General features: G+C 34.4%; 2 protein-coding genes and 1 pseudogene across 2 annotated transcripts; all 3 read left to right on the plus strand.

Moving 5' to 3' along the window:
- The first annotated feature begins 5,658 nt into the window (after window positions 1-5,658).
- LOC112086501 lies at window positions 5,659-6,599 on the plus strand. Its single transcript, XM_024155458.1, has 3 exons — window positions 5,659-5,727; window positions 5,797-6,025; window positions 6,439-6,599. The coding sequence occupies exons 1-3, from the start codon at window positions 5,659-5,661 to the stop codon at window positions 6,597-6,599; spliced, it is 459 nt and encodes a 152-aa protein (XP_024011226.1).
- A 1,167-nt stretch (window positions 6,600-7,766) lies between these two features.
- Window positions 7,767-8,297, plus strand: LOC112086767 (annotated as a pseudogene).
- A 492-nt stretch (window positions 8,298-8,789) lies between these two features.
- LOC18017063 (calcium-transporting ATPase 10, plasma membrane-type) lies at window positions 8,790-16,709 on the plus strand. Its single transcript, XM_024156483.1, has 33 exons — window positions 8,790-9,001; window positions 9,214-9,244; window positions 9,367-9,464; window positions 9,565-9,696; window positions 9,827-9,916; window positions 10,201-10,270; window positions 10,382-10,452; window positions 10,534-10,617; window positions 10,703-10,780; window positions 10,854-10,928; window positions 11,461-11,541; window positions 11,618-11,700; window positions 11,806-11,914; window positions 12,001-12,056; window positions 12,250-12,292; window positions 12,372-12,455; window positions 12,550-12,708; window positions 12,793-12,858; window positions 12,945-13,037; window positions 13,213-13,326; window positions 13,412-13,567; window positions 13,697-13,756; window positions 14,058-14,213; window positions 14,505-14,621; window positions 14,733-14,831; window positions 14,973-15,110; window positions 15,195-15,295; window positions 15,479-15,524; window positions 15,667-15,795; window positions 15,882-15,983; window positions 16,124-16,215; window positions 16,326-16,410; window positions 16,518-16,709. The coding sequence occupies exons 1-32, from the start codon at window positions 8,837-8,839 to the stop codon at window positions 16,375-16,377; spliced, it is 3,030 nt and encodes a 1,009-aa protein (XP_024012251.1). The 5' UTR covers window positions 8,790-8,836; the 3' UTR covers window positions 16,378-16,410; window positions 16,518-16,709.
- Window positions 16,710-16,973: the final 264 nt, after the last annotated feature.

A 16,973-nucleotide genomic window follows, 5' to 3' on the forward strand; every position in this document is an offset into this window, starting at 1 on the left:
TAAGTATTACACAAAATAAACCAAGAAATTTATTCATGTAATTTTATAATTTGATTTGTGTGTGTTTTATTTCTTATTTTATATGTAATTTTCTGTTATTGTGTAATTTGTTTTATATATAATTTTTTATGTGTTCTATATTTATATATAAAAGTTGTATCATTATAGTTAATAATTATAAACATTGAGGACCATAATGTAAAATACAAACTTTCTTTAAAATAGATTTGAGGTTTTACTATTGAAGCAATGCATCTTCAAACATTCATTTTAGAGATTTGTCATCCTTAAAATAAAGGTCTGTGTTGGAAATGCTCTTATAAAAGCATATAGATGTTAGATGATGCATTTATTTATTAGTTTAATCTTTAAAGAATTAACATTGGCTCTAGGCTCCAAAGACAACAAATTAAAGCACGTTTTACCAAGGGAAATTAGAGCATGCAGTGTTCCCTTCCAAAACCTTATCGGATGATGAAGCGAGCAAGAAAAATATCTGTAATTTGATTTGGTTTCCGAAGCTTCTACAAACCATCCTAAATTGTTGATGATGAAGCAAGCAAGAAAAATACAATTTCATGCTAACTCAACATATTAAACTTTGTAAACATATCACTATATAACCGCACTTGGATTCTCGAGGCTTAACTGGTTCGTTGTCCCTTGTAATCATCGATAATATCTTTCAAAAAGAAAGACAGAAAAATACATGTAGATCTTTTGATGCCATGATTTGATTTCAGAGGCTCTTTGAAAAGGGTTTTGCTTTCTCAATAGGATTGTGGAAGGTAAAGTTTTATGAGTTTTTGAAAGAGAGGTCATCAATATGAGGGGAGTGGCCATTAGAATCATTGAATTAAGAGGGATAATGATAAGAATATTAGATGTATAGGTGGTTAAGTTTCCTGTAGCTTGATCACTTGTATCTATCTATATATTTTTTGTACGCTCATTTCATTATTTGGTAACGTTAACTGATTTTTTGAGGCAAGAGAAATCAATTTCATTATCGAGCTAGTACCAATTCGAAGGTTACAGAAAGAAGAAAAGATCGGAGTTTCTCATATCTCAGGAGGTTTGAGATCCTTTCTTCTAGGCTGTACTTTATTTGGGCTCTTTTTTTACTGTACGCATATAATTTATACGGCCCAAAGATTATTATTCAAAGTCTGCATGTGGCTTTATTTAAGCTAATTGCAGTCTTTTAGACCAGCTCCATCAAGGTCTCGTACCCACTTTTCAGTCCAGTTTCCTAGGCAAAATCAATTAAATTTAAATGAAAAATCCAAAAATTTTGACAGACCGATTCTTAGCTAAAGGGCGCAGGAGACAGTCTCTTTGGCGATGTGGAGGAAGGTGATTGGTCTTTCAATTTTAATTTTGTCAAACTCCCCTAATTTACGCCTCTGCCATCATCTTTCAATTTTAGTTTTGTTAAACTCCCCCAAATCAACTCCTCAAAAAAATTAATAAAGAATTCCTAAGAGATTTGTATTGAGTTACACTGATGGAGTTGCTTTTAGGTGGGAAGCTTCGGCGAAGCTTCTTAAACAATACTCGTTTCTAAGTATGCTGAATTGCTGATGTCAAGAAGTATGCTGAATTGCTGATGTCAAGAAAATCACGAGGAAATGTTGGATATGGCAAGAAGATCACGAAGGAATGTTTGAAAAACAATTTTCTTAAAAAAATATATATATACAAATACAAATACAATTTTCTTTTTTGTTCTCCAACCCAATTTTCACACGCTTAAATTTTGAGGTTTTTGTTCTCCACTTCAGTTCACACACCCATAAAAAACTATTTGCTTTATTTTTTAATCCCTAGCTGGAAGATATATTTTATCAAAAAACTTATTTTTTGGGTCAAAATCAATAAACTTGTTTTTTTTTTCATTGTAATCCATATAATTCACTATCTTTTAATGCAAATCAAATAAATACATTAACTTTAAATCAAAGAAGCAAAAAGACGTGAATAGAAGTCCACAGTTAAACATTAAAAAAATGTATTGAATGTAATGTTGCATGTACCAAATATTACGATGATTAACACTCCAACCACTACCAGTTGTTTTCATAATAGATACTTGAGGTCCCAAACAACAAATATAGTAACAAAAGTTTCGAAAATTAACTGACACAGATTACTACTGTTCTACATGTACTATTCATGTCTATTGTCTAAGATACAGTTATAACAAAAATGGTAATATGAAGATAACATGTGTACTATTTATGTCTACAATACATATATTTAAGATGTGATATATGGTCAATCAAATATAAGAAATGATCAACAAAATCTTCCATGAAACTTTGCATGTACTTGACTTCTTAATCAGTAGCGGCGAAACAAAGAACCCAAAATATAGTCAAAAACAATATGGTCAATCAAATGACCGAATCATTTAAATGATCCATCAAAAATATCACATCTCACTTTTTTTTTCTCATATTTTTAACGCAAAAGACGGAAAGAAAAACAAAATCATAATCTATAAAAATTGGATCTAGGCTTTGAAACCATGATAAATTGATGAGAGTAAGAACACAAAAGTGTTTAAAAAGAATTATATTAGACTCTCATGAAAATAATGTTACAATATGCATAGACTTATATAGAAATGAATTAGACCTAGATTCCTAAATTAAGATACATACAAATATAAATAATATATTTAAAGAAAAAGTTAAATTTTTCTAAACTAAGATCTTCCATAATCTTCTATATTTTTCTTGATCTTTATAATTTCTATAATATCGGTATGGTCGATCGCAGCGATCTTCCAATAGTTTTATCATCATAAAAAATCAGATTTGCCTTAAGGCGTTGTATTACGAGTCGGTTTTTGATCATCCAATTTGAAATGCTCGAGGAATAAAATGAGCATTTTTGGGTTTACAATTTTTTATCCTAGTAATTGGCCCAAAAGTTTATCACGCGTCTTTTTAAAAAAAAAAAAGATTTTTCTCATCTTAAAATATCAGATTGTACGAATTTACTGACTGAAAGGCATCGCGGAAAAAAAAACAGAATCCAAATCAGTACCACAATATAAAATAAGCGAAGCGTTACACATACAATGCCACAATTTTTTAAAGATTAAAACTTAAAAGTTTAAGGTTTGTCTCCAAGAACGATACACATAATTAAGACGTCCCTGTGGTTCGCCACTAGGAGAAGCCAATAAATTTCCTCACTGATGGTGTTTTTAAGCTCTTAACTGTGGAAAATGTTTGAAAACACATTGTAAAAAGAACATTTGTTGTTTTTCTTGGAATATAATCTAACATTTTATTCAATAATAATAATAATAATAATAATTAAAACGTTCCAACGGAGATGTATTTTTTTTTCCCATACGGTTTGGCGAAGCTTCCCTCAACAACACCAAAGAGCAAACGTGAACCGTGTATAGGACGTCCCCTCAAGGCCTTGATACGTATGCACCACTCCATGTGGCTTTTCCGTTTTTAACAGATATACGCATATGTTATATATATATGTTTGACCAAAAAATATATACCGATATACATATATATATATATTATATAGATATTTGACCATTCGATCGGAATCCCAGAGTCCATCCAAAGACATGCCGAGAGTCCATCCAAAGAGAACGTAAAACTGATTTGTGAATGTTCAGTTTATCCGAGAGTCCATCCAAAGACATGCCGGAAGATTTAGAGTTTGGTTTCGACGGCTACTTTGTTTCCAGAGCTCATGATGATGTTGAAGTTCCACAGGATTTGGAGACCGGTCTTTATGGCTCTGCCCCTGCACCTGAAGACGGCGACTTTGAAGCTCATGTTCGCCGGAGTGATCTTCCTTCCACGGTAGGAATGCATATATACATATCTGTTACTCTCGTGTGTTTAATTCAGTGCTAATAAACTCTTCTTACAGTGTACGTTGTTAGTGTCGAGGAGCAACAGAGCAAATGATCAAGCAGTAAGCTTATAATATAATATTTCTCAATTTAGTAAGCTGCCTGATTCAAAAATCACAACTTTTATTTCCTAATCTGGGTTTTCAATGTTCGTGTGCTATATAGTCTACACATGATCAGCCCGAATCAGCAAAAGGTATAATATTTAATTTAGCTATAATTTTTTTATTTTTGTACCTAAACTTACTATGTTCATTGGTAAACAATATCTTTGAGGCTAAACACTTTTTTTTTCCTTCCAGGCTATTTAAATGTAAAAGGGGCCAAGATTTAATTTTGCTTATAATCTTACGAAAGTCAAGGACCAAGATTTATGACTTTTTTTGCTTATAAAAGGGTAGAAGTAGTACCTTTTTTTGTCCTTTTATTAAAATGAGCTTATAAAAGGGTAGAAGTAGTACCTTTTTTTGTCCTTTTATTAAAATGAGCTTCCAAATACACTTCGGGGGTGTTATTCAATCATGGTTTTTAATAGAGTTTAAATCCATCCACAATCTATTGTTATTCAATAATTGATTTTGATTTCTCTTTCGAAATCCAATGTTATTGGTTCATGTATTTACAATTTCTTCATTAATAAAGTTTGAAATCCATTGTTATTCAATTAAAGAGTTGAATAAGTCAATTAAAATCTTATGTTATTCATGTTTAACAGATTCTTACAACTGATTTTAAGTGAAAGATTTTAACTGAATTTGAACCTATTTTTATGTGTTAAATGTAGCGATCAAAATCTAACCTTTTACCCTCAGATTTTGATAATTATAAAATTCAACACAAATAATTATTAACCTTGTTTTTTTTTTCCTTCCCTCCATGTATTAGTCGATCATCATTCTCTCATCCCTCTAAATTTTTTTTTCCCTCCATTTTGTCTTTTCATTCTTCATACGTTTTTTTTTCCCTCCTCCATTTCTCTCTCCCTTATCTCATCAAACAATTTATTATTATGAAAACTCAATTTCACACTATTCTCTCTATTCCTTAACACATATCTCTCTTCCTTCTCTATCTCCATAAATCATCAAAGAAAAGGTAATATTTTCTGGATTTAGCAATCGTTCTGATTTTTGTTTTTAATTATTTAATTTTTTCGCCATGTTTATAGAGACTAGTGAGATTTTTTACTTTGATTATTGTTAAATTTTTGTGAATTAATTTATTATTATGTCTTCTCTGATTTTCTGATCCATTAGCAAACTCTTCATGCTTTTATATGTTCAGATTTTACTTTCTGTGAGTTTTAGATTTAACTTTTGATTTTATTGTTATTTTAGGTTTTTCAATGGTGAAACAAACACTTTATGAGGAAGATGACTCAGATGTTTATGTTATTAATGCTTGTGGGATCTTTAACTACGTATGAGAATCAGATTGAACGTCCGATTCGGCGACAAATCACGAGAGAAGGGCATGATTATATACAAAAAGCTTTGAAAGAGAATCCTATTCATTTTCGGCAATTGTATCGTATGTATCCTGATGTGTTTGCAGATTTATACTATCTTATCAGAACAAAAACAGGTTTAGAAAACACACGATATATGTGTGTCGAAGAGATGCTTGCTACTTTCTTGTTGACAGTTGGCCAAAGTTCAAAATATTGTCACACGATTGACACTTTTAAGAGATCAAAGTTTACAGCAAGTACAAATTTTCATAAGGTTCTCAGAGCTTTGAACACGCTCGCACCAAGTTTGATGGCCAAGCCTACTCATACAGTACCTGAACAAATAAGCCAAAGCACAAGATTTTATCCTTACTTTAAGGTAATTCTCTTTTCTGTTTAAATATTATTTCTACTAAATTTATATATTGATAACTTTAAACTAATTTAGGATTGTATTGGAGCTATTGATGGCACACACATTTATGCAATGGTAAAAGGTCATGAAAAAGCTAGTTATCGTAATCGAAAAAGATTCCTTTCGCAAAACGTACTAGCTACCTGTAACTTTGATCTCGAGTTCATGTATGTTTTAAGTGGATGGGAAGGTTCGGCTCACGACTCAAAAGTTTTACAAGATGCCTTAACAAGAAGAACTAATCGACTGCAAGTTCCGGAAGGTAATTTCTAATTCAGGTCTAACTAATATGATCATAAATGATGTAATATTTTGAATTTAAATGAGTTATTATGTCTTTTGGTGTTTCAGGAAAATATTATTTAGCTGATTGTGGATTTGCAAATCGTCGTAATTTCTTAGCTCCATTACGAAGCACACGATATCATCTACAAGATTTTCAGGGTGAAGGACGTGATCCAGCAAATGAAAATGAACTATTCAACCTTCGTCATGCGTCTTTGAGAAACGTCATCGAGAGAATTTTTGGTATATTTAAATCTCGGTTCTTGATATTTAAATCTGCACCACCATTTTCTTTCAAGACCCAAGCAGAGATTGTTCTTGCGTGTGCGGGTTTACATAATTTTCTTCGTAAAAGGTGTCGGTCAGATGAGTTTTCTAGTGATGACGAAGAAGATGATGATGAAGAAACTGAAAATCATAATTCAGAAGAGAATGATGATACAGGAAATGTTGAGCCCCAAGATCAAGAAAGAGAATATGCAAGACAATGGAGGGCGACCATAGCTGCAGATATGTGGAGAGATGCTACTATTATTGGTAGCCAAAGATAATTTATTCATTAGCTTTTTATAAGGTTTACGTTTTTAGGATTTTTGTTTTGGTGGCTATTCTTTTAATGTGTCTTGACTCAAAAATACTTTCTTGAACCCTTTATGATTTCTTTTTAGAATTTTTTACTTCTTGTTTATTACTTGCTGTACAAATGTAGAGAACAATTTTGCAGATGAAGATGATCCATGTCTTGCCTGTTTAACAGAGAGAGAGAGGGAGATCAATTACGTACTAAGATTCCAGATAGAAATAGATCTTGCCGAGGCTATCTTAAGGAACAACCTATTGCAAAATTGTTCTCTACATTTGTCATGAACTTTGGGAACTTACTCCATCAAAGAAACGGATTTTTGGTGATGGCTTACGGAGACCTGATGGTTTCATGGATGTTGGAGGAACCAAACCACCATTGATAGCTGAAACTTTTGTGCCCTCCTTAGCATTAGCTTGAAGAACAGATGCATCTTTAGAGTTCTTGAGAGGCTTCACAGTTTGCAACGTGTTATCATTTGCATGACTTTTTTCATCAGAGACAGATTCTGATTATCTTTAGTCATTTTGCTAGTGGCAGAAGCTCGTGATGACTCTGATGGACGTTCACTGATCAAACCAGCAGATGGATATTCTAGGATCCAAAGGCTCTTTCCCTGTATACTTCAAGGTCTTGGACGATGTTGATTATAATTGAGTTTGTGTTATATAAAGTTAAGAGTCGTGTCTGTTAAGTTAGGATGTGTTATTTCTTTAAGAGTCACAAGTAGAAAAGACACAACTCTTTGTTAAATCATGTATGTTGTGTCGTGTCTGTTGTGTAACTACTTAAGATGTTGTAACCGTGATGTAAAAACCAAGTTTCAGATTCAATAAAGAATCAGTTTCTGTTCTTACTTCATACTCTGTTTTTATATCAAATTCTGTGTAGAAAACAGAGTGTTTTATCAGAATACTAGGTATCTGTCCGCGGCGCGCGGACACAATCAGCATACAAATCTTATTATAATTTGATTTTAGAAATTCTTGTAATATAATCATCATATTTTTATTTTTAATTAATTGAGACTAAAATATTGTATAAACATAAATCATAAAAATACTAAATATCCATTACTATTATTTTAAATCGATTAATATCAATCATATATTAGATTATTTAAAAAAACCTACGTTATGAAACATTTGAATTTTTTGATGAGTTTCAAATAATATTTGGAGAAGGTGTTGCTACCGGGAAAAATGCAATTGGATTAAGTGATAATACAGATGCACGTACAAATAAAGAAGAGTATGTGCATGGTATTGATGACTTATATGACTTAGAAAGAACAACTCATCGCCATGAGTCTCCAGAGCATTTTGTACCATTTGATTCCCAGACAACTTCAGATCTTCGTAAAGAGAAGTTTCAACCAAAGAAAAGAGCTAGATCTGAGAGAGGTACTTCCAAAAAAGATGAAAATCCAGTGATGACGATTAGCAATCAAATCTTGAATTTAATATAGAAAAAAGAAGAAAGACAACAAAGAGAAGCGGAGAAAAATCAGAATAATGTTTGGGATGCTATAAAAGAAATTTCGGATTTAGAAGAACGTATTCGTTACAAAGCACTTACCAAGATTTACCATTTGGGAATATAAGATGTTTTTGTTAGTATGTCAGTGGAAGAAAGGTTAGGGTGGATTCAAATCAATATGGAGTGAATGTGGTTTTTTTTTTCTTAGGTTGCAATTTCTTTTTTTATTGTGTTGCTTTTTTTCTTTGATTTTTTTTTCTTACGTTGTGGTTTTAGATTTTTTTTTCTTTAATTTTTTCAAATCCAAAATTTATTGAGAATTCTATTCTATTAGATTTTAAATGATAACATGTGATTTTCTAAATACACTGCTAAGTAATTTAAAATTTTAAACAATTTATATACATTAGATTCTAAATGAATTAAAAAAATTTTAAAATCTAATCTACTATAGTCTAGTAGAGTTGATTTCAACATACAGATTGAATAACACTCCCTTCGTGGGAAGTTGCCTTTTATGCTCAATATATAAACCCAATGGTTTGTAAATCTTGGAGAGCCCAAAACGAATACGAGACTACTTCTACCCTTTTATAAAAGACGCGACATTGGTGTCCCATAACCACCTTCACGAAATTTAACGACCGTCGTTAATAGATCGCCGACCAGAGGTTAAAGGTATCGCCGATCAGAGCAACTGATTTGTCAATCTGTCCATCCAAAGCCATGCCGGGAGATTCAGAGGTTGGTTTCGACGGCTACTATGTTTCCAGAGCTCATGATGATGTTGAAGTTCCACAGGATTTGGAGACCGGTCTTTCTGGCTCTGTCCCTGCACCTGAAGACGGCAACTCTGAAGCTCATGATCGCCGGGATGATCTTTCTCCCACGGTAGGAAAGGAATGCATATATACATACCTGTAACTCTCGTGTGGTTCTTGTTTATTAAAGAGCTGATTTACTCGTTTTTGGTGTCGAGGAGTAACAGAAGCAAATGATTAAGCTTTTAATATAACATTTCTCAATTTAGTATGCTGTCTGATTCAAAAATCACAACTTTTTTGTTTCCTAATCTGGGTTTTTAACTTTCTTGCGATATGTAGTTTACAAATGATCAGTCCGAATCAGCAAAAGGTATAATATTTTATTTAGCTATACATTTTTTTATTTTGGTTCCTAAAGCTTACTTTTTGTTTTTGTTTTTGTTGTTACGCGCCTCTAAGCTAAAAACTGGGTTTGTTCATTCTTTTCAATAGCAACCTCAGTTACTGGCGGCTTTGGGATTGGATTGGACGAACTCGTCCAAGTGGTCGGAGGAGTTCATCGCCTTGAAGCTTTAAACCAACATAATGGGGTAATTCTTCTTCAATCGATTCTTCCTGCGTTGTCGATGAATTCTATGTTTCTTAGCTTAGGGTTTTGTCCTCTGATTCACAATTTGATGATGCAAAAAGGTTGGAGGATTATCATCTCTGCTCAAGAGTGACCTGAAAAAGGGAATTGATCGGCGCGACGATGAGATACTCAAGCGTAGGCAGGCATTTGGGTCGAACACTTACCCTTGCAAAAAGGGAAACACTTTCTGGGTATTCAATCTACATTTTATTAGACAAGAATGTTTTGGTAAATCTTTTCAATTGAAAACCTTTTTTCGGTAAATCTTTTCAATTGAAGATCTTTCTTTGTTTGTTTTGTGTCCATTGACTGTTGTTGCAGAGCTTTCTCTGGAAAGCTAGCCAGTTTCCTCCTTCTCTGTTTATCATCATTGCTGCTGTAATGAATTATCTGCTGCGAATGAAAGGAAAGGTGAGCTTTTTTTCTCTACAACATGATCTAAATCTCTTCGTAATTAAAGATTGTCTGCTCGCCTTGACTGCAACAATTCATGTACTTATGCACTTCTGTCTAATTGGTTTCTTGTTTCCCAAAATAACTGTCATAACCAATAACACTGTTGCTATGGTGTAGATTCATCCTTTTATTTAGCCATATATCATGTCTCTTTTCTTTTGTCTGGGGGATTCTTTTGGATTTGGGCTCTTCTAAATCTTCCCTCTGAATTTATCTCCTATATCTTACTCTCATGACAGGCTATCCACGATGGATTGTATGTCGAAGCTTGCGTCATTTTGGCCACTGCCCTTGGCATCGTTGTTAAAGGTATCTTTGATGCTCTTAGTTGCTTAGCCAACTTTAAAACTTGTTTTTATGCTTCAATTGTCAGACAGAGTACAAGCAGTTGATTTATTTTGTTTATCTCCCATCTTGCAGCTATCACCGAGTTCAAGCAGTCTCGTCAGTTTAAAAAATTTAGTGAGGAGAAGAGAAACGTACCCCTAGATGTGTGTTCTTGTACACAGATTTCTCTGTTATTTGTCTTTGGTGTTGCCCATAGTTTTTGCTGAACGTTTTTTTCGTTGCAGGTTATTAGAGGTGGAAGAAGACTCTCGGTTTCTACTTATGATATTGTTGTCGGCGATATTGTACCCCTCAAGAACGGTTGTCAGGTAAGCATCACACTTTTAATAGTAATCATCGTTTGGCTTTTTTTTTCTTGAGCTTCAGTTTTCTAAATTATGATCGATGCTGCAGGTACCTGCAGATGGTGTCCTGTGTGTTGCAAACTCATTGAAGATTGACGAGCAAGAAATAACCGGCTCACACGTAACTGTATGATGTGCCCCTGTTGATGAGCTAAATCATTACTTCTCCTGTATTTCTAATCCCTTTTTTCAATCAGCAGGTTCAAAAAGATCTTATAAACGATCCATTTCTATTATCTGGTTCGAAAGTGCTAGAGGGCATAGGTACAATGCTGGTAAGCTCTCGAGGCACGTCTTTTATTTTTATTTTTATGCTTAACACATCCACCTCATAGGTATTATAGCTGGTGTTAGTAAAGATGAGGCCTATCTTGATAGTGATAAGTCACATTGACATGGATGCGACTATAACCATAATAAACTCTTAGCAACAAAAGAATGCTGCACTGGAAGCTTTTACGTGTCTCTGCAAACAGCTTCTCTTTCTTTGCCTCAATGATCTCTCTTTTTCTAGTGCCAGCTTTCGCCCTTGGTTAAATTGAGGTGCATTGGTTCCTTTTACCGCATAATCTGGCTCCCCGTTGTAGCATATTTCTGCCATTTCCAATTTCTATGGTTTCTGCGAGTTTACTATAAATTTGACACTTGTGCGGCCAATAGTTCTGTTGTTCTGAACACTGTTCTATCTCTGTAAAATTATAATCATTGATTTTCTTTATCAGAGAGAAGATTGGCGTCCGTCATTGCTTTCTCTGTACATGGTTCTTGATCTCCTAACTCACTTTATTCTTTCTCCGTGTGTTGAAGGTTACAAGTGTTGGAATAAACACTGAATGGGGGTTGAAGATGGAGAACCAACATGAGACTGATGAAGAAAAGCCCTTTCAGGTATGTTTTATTGATTACTAATTCCTTGCCGCCTTTGATAGTTTGCGCATTTATCACCTGTGATTTGTTTTACTAGGTGTACGTAAAATGGCTTGCTACTTCTGCTAGCTGGTTAGTCGTTTCGTTCGCTTCAGTTGCCTGTATTGTTCAGTTGTGCCGGTAAGTCTTGTCTTTTTTCACGATGTATCCATCGCGCTTATGTTCTGCATTCAAATCTAAGATCTATTGCTCCATACTGACAATAACAACCCTTTTTACTCCCAGATACTTTTATGGCCAGACCAAAAAATCAGATGGAACTCCAATGTTTATTCTCGGAAATACCACTATCGATGAAGCAACAGAATTTGTGATCACATCCCTGAGTTTTGGGGTATGGGAATGCTGAACTTTACCTTCGTGGCTACAGCAATGGTAATTCTTTGTAACCTCGTCGCCTAAAAAACATTAATTTTGCAGATCGCGACAATAATAGTGGCAGTGCCTGTTGGACTTTCTATAGCTGTTCTCTTGAAGTAAGTCTCCTTTCCTTTTAAACATTTGCTTAAATTAAATACATATCAGAAGAAGCCTGGTGAATACCTAGGTCTTTGGTCAGTGTGGCAAAGCATTATGGTTCCACACTCCATTGCTATTCAAAGAGTGCCATAACCTTAAGTATGCATACTTCTAGTTTTGTCATAGTTACTTCTTCTTGTTTCTCATCAGCCTTGCAAATACAACGAGAAAAATGATGGCAGACAACGCTATGGTACTCTACATTCATATTCCAAATTCTTCAATGTCGTCAGAGCATCAACATGTGCTAAACTTCCGTTAATGTCTTTCAGGTTCAAAGACACTCTGCATGTGAAAGAATGGGATCTGTTACACATGTATTGTGTCATAAAACTGGAATTTTAACTTCTAATCAGGCAAGTGTTTTCTTTTATATGCAATCAGCTCGTTCCTGCTTCATATTTTTCTTCCTGAGTACCCATTTAAGCATTCATTTTTTATGCTAAGCAGATGTCGGTGGTTGATGTCTGGGCTGGAGGAATAAGAATGCAAGATAGGAATGATGATTCATATGATATGGATAACGTTTCACAGTTGCCCTCGATTCTTAAAGAACTAATCGTAGAAGGCATTGCCCATAACACAAATGGCAGTGTTGTTTTTGAGACGGTAATTGTGTCTTGGTTCACGGTGTTCAGTTAGTAGGATTATTTGAATATGAATTATTCATAACAAGTTCATAATTAATTATAGGGAGTCACTGAACCAAAGCTTTATGGATCGTCAACAGAACAAGCCATTCTTAGCTGGGGGAATAAGGTATAGTTTCTTTCTAATCTTACGTTACTACTTGCTATAGCTATTAAGTTTATAACTAGTGACTGTTAGTTACTCCTATTATGTAGTTGGGAATGAAATTTGACGAGGCTAGGTCAGCATCATTACCTTATCCTATACCATTCAATCCAAACAAGAAATATGGAGGCGTGGCACTACAGGTAAACATAACCTTATCTATGTTGTTGCTGAGCGTCATATATAGATCTATATTTATGTCTACCTGTTTTCACTTGACACGGATATTTTGGGCCAGCTTTGTTAGAACCCCATTATGCATTTTTTTGTGCTATGTTTGATTCTTATATATATATTTTTCTTCTTATTCATTTATAGCTTGGTACACGAGCCCACGTACATTGGAAAGGATCTGCAAAGGTTATTCTTAATTCATGCAAATGGTATATGGATGGGGCCAACAACCGCATAGCTATAGATGAACAGAAAGGGGTATTTTGTTTATGAGCGTAGATTACAAATTCACAACTATACTATAATTTCTTGTTCGATTTTTAAAAGTCCATTCTCTCTATAGGAGATTGAAGGAATAATTAGAGACATGTGTATGGGAGGACTGCGTTGTGCTGCACTTGCGTATCAATCCTATGAACAGGGAAGTCTTCCAACCACTGAGGAGGAACGTTCTAAACTACCTCAGGACCTTGTTTTGTTGGCTATAATTGGTATAAAGGTAACATTTCCAGCACTCATTTTAAAACTTAAGTTTGTATCAAGGACAAGGTACCTGATCCCACTTTATTCAAAGCCTATAAAGACTTATTATTATCAATATTTATCCAATGTCTTGAATAACATGCAGGATTCCGTCCGGCCAGGCACAAGAAATGCGATCCAAATGTGCAATTCTGGAGGTGTTAAGGTGCCTGTTTTACCATTCTTTCTCTTACATGAAATTTGAAGCTTTATGAACTTATATTAGTAGAGTGAAATTTTCTTCTCGTCCTGAAAATTTGTCATCTCTAACTAAGTTTGGCGTAGTAATATTTTCTGAGTTGCTATAAATTGTATGGCAGCACCAACCTACCAATTGTGTACTTTATAATATGTTGACTTCTTTTTAAAATATATGATGAGGAAGAGAATAAGTTTAAGCAATTTTCTTTCTTTGGATCAACCCCTTTTATCGGTCTATTTTCTAAGTGGAAGATGTTGACTATCAGGTCCGCATGGTGACGGAGGATGATATTTTGACTGCACAAGCAATAGCAAATGATTGTGGGATACTGGAAGACTCATCTAACACTAATATAATGACAGGAGCTCAATTTCGTGATCTTTCTGATCATGACAGAGAGCAGATCGCCCCAAAGATCTCAGTATGTATCCATTTTTCTACATTTATGCTTTAACATATAGAACCATCTGTGCACGTCTCATACATCGACTAGTAATATCATGTGAAAAGATAATTGTATTCAGTATCACTTGTCACTGTCGCAACTAGCTGAGTGAACTTGTTGTTCACATATATGTTGATGGGAAACTAACTAGGTTGGTTAGATTGCTTGGTTTTCTCTGGCTTCGACATAATATTTTATATGTCTATATGGGCCGACCAGTTCGTGAACTGGACTGAACCAGAAGTTAACACACTACTATATGTGAAGGTTTTGGCTCAAGCCTCTCCCACAGACAGCCTTCTGTTTGTCAAAACACTGCAGGAAAAGGGGTATGTTGTTGCAGCCACTGGGATGGGAATACATGATACAAAGACTTTACGCGCGGTCTGTCATTATTATCATATTAAATGTTTAAAACTCATTACGTTATTTCAAAGAGAAAATGAATTCTAAACACTGAAAGACATACCATCAATTATTGTTTTCCTTGCACAGGCGGATGTTAGCCTTGCAATGGGAATAGGGGGGACAGCAGCAGCAAAAGAGAATTCCGATATCATTATATTGGATGATAATTTCGTCACAGTTCTCAAGGTTGGTATCATATGCATGGTTGAAATGACGAGCTCGGCTTATAGAATGCATGCAATAATGATAAGCAAAACTTGACTTTTTGGCAGTGAAATTTCGTTAAAAGTCATTTTGATTGTGCCCTGGCTTATTTGAATGATGCAGGTTATCCAATGGTGTAGATCACTATACACCAATATCCAGAGATATGTCCTATTCAGGCTCACTGTCAGTGTATCAACCGTGGCTATCTGTGTGGTTGAGGTTGTATTTTATGATGCATTTCCACTTCATGCCGTGAAGGTGCGAAAATGTTATCCCTTTGTTACTTCATTTTCTTGTAATCCAGTTATTATCTAAACCCAGTTTTGGATTCCCCTGATGCAGCTTCTGTTGCTTAATCTTATCATCGACATTGTTGGAGCACTAGCGTTGGCATACAGACCAACAGCTCGCCACCTAATGGAAAAGCCACCAATTAGTATAAGGTACACAAAATCTGAATAGGATCAAGAATATGAGACTTGATTAATAAGTCAATACTTAGTTGTTTTAGAAAAAGACACTCTTGTATCGGTGCCTAAATCCTGGAAGAAACACTTGGTTTTGGTGTGTGAATATACACAAACTGATCATAGACATGCATATCTTTTTATCTTTATTTTTTTCAGAGACCCTCTTATAACCAAGGCGATGTGGTCCAAGTTGGTGATACAGGTATGTTGCCAAAAATCCTTGAGTTGTTATTTATGAACATTAAATGTCTCTATACTTTCCAGAGACTTGGTCATAAGTATTTAGATTAAGAAAAAGAACACGACTAAAGAATGCCTCTGACATGAAATGACCCTTCCTCCAGGTGATTTACGTTGTGCAGACTCTGGCGTTCTTAGGTTCCGATAGTATACTGACGCTGAAGCATGGTCACACCGGTGATGCTGAAAAAGTGAAGAACACATTTAAATTCAATTCCTTGGTATTCTGTTTGGTAATGTTTTGATTTTTCCCACTCATTTTATTAGTGTGTTCATCCGAGAATAAGTTGATCATCTCTGTCTTCAAAAAAAAATGCAGGTATTTAATGAGTTTGAAATCCGAAATGGAGACCAAATCTTCAGAGAAATCCTTAGGGATAACATGTTTCTCATTACAATGATGTCAACTATCATAGTTCAGGTAAGTGAACACATCATTTATCTTCTTTATATACATATATATTAATATATGTTTCCCTTATAAACCATATATACTTTTTGTTTGTTCCTTCTTTTTTTTTTTTTTTGACAACATTTTGTTTGTTCCTTCTAATATCACAGATAATTGCAATAGAGTTGCTTGGCATTTTCAATCCTGCCGTTAGGCTTGGCTTGATAAAATGGCGTACGTCCATTCTCCAGGGGTTTATCAGGTTCTGCTCATAATGATCTTCGACTACTTTCTATAATAAGTTTTGAGTTTTTTTTTGTTGTTGTGTGTGTGTGTGTTTCTTACATATATATACAATCTAAACTTTTTCAGCCAATTTGCCACTCGCTTCCCTTTCGAAGTCTTTCATTACTACCGTAACTAAGTTTTGTCTTAATCCATATTGGCGCCAATTACTGTAAGAACCTTTCACTCCCCTAATCTCCTAATTAAATCACACATGAATGTATATATTTTAAATTTGACCATTAACTTCTCTATATACTTACAATTCTTATATTTCAGGTCAATTTATTAATTTGAAGCATCCCGCTAGCCTTGCCCGCTTTGGAGTTTGCAGGCTGTGCTCTGTTGTGAGTGCGCGAGAGATGATTCTTTCATTTGTAACTAATTATCCCAGCTTGTATATGTTTTTTTAATTTTGTTAAAAAGTGTAGGTTATATTTGGATTAATACAATACTCCTTTTTTTTTTTAACGTCACAATACTCCTTATTTATTTATTTGTGAACAAATTAAATTTTGCGGGTTTTTTTTTTTTTTCCCCGACTAATGAATGCCATTTTGATTACCTATATAGCCGTCCATTTTTTTTTTTAAATCGTGATTAGCGAGCGGGAAGAAACCAATAACGTACGGTTTTACGCTACACCCGCCCGCACCTGATCTTTGGACTTGGTGTTTTTTTTTTTTACAACTCCGTCGTTCGAGTTTTTTTCCCACAGATCTAACGGCTGATATG

This window comes from Eutrema salsugineum, unplaced genomic scaffold (genome assembly GCF_000478725.1).
Source record: "Eutrema salsugineum unplaced genomic scaffold, Eutsalg1_0 scaffold_2, whole genome shotgun sequence".
Lineage (NCBI taxonomy): Eukaryota > Viridiplantae > Streptophyta > Magnoliopsida > Brassicales > Brassicaceae > Eutrema > Eutrema salsugineum.

Coding starts and splice junctions, on each gene's coding strand:
- LOC112086501 (XM_024155458.1), top strand. CDS start 5,659: ATGGCCAAGCCTACTCATACAGTACCTGAACAAATAAGCCAAAGCACA. Junction 5,728..5,796: donor GATTTTATCCTTACTTTAAG/GTAATTCTCTTT, acceptor AAACTAATTTAG/GATTGTATTGGAGCTATTGA. Junction 6,026..6,438: donor TCGACTGCAAGTTCCGGAAG/GTAATTTCTAAT, acceptor GTGATGACGAAG/AAGATGATGATGAAGAAACT.
- LOC18017063 (XM_024156483.1), top strand. CDS start 8,837: ATGCCGGGAGATTCAGAGGTTGGTTTCGACGGCTACTATGTTTCCAGA. Junction 9,002..9,213: donor GGGATGATCTTTCTCCCACG/GTAGGAAAGGAA, acceptor TGCGATATGTAG/TTTACAAATGATCAGTCCGA. Junction 14,214..14,504: donor AGATCGCCCCAAAGATCTCA/GTATGTATCCAT, acceptor CTATATGTGAAG/GTTTTGGCTCAAGCCTCTCC.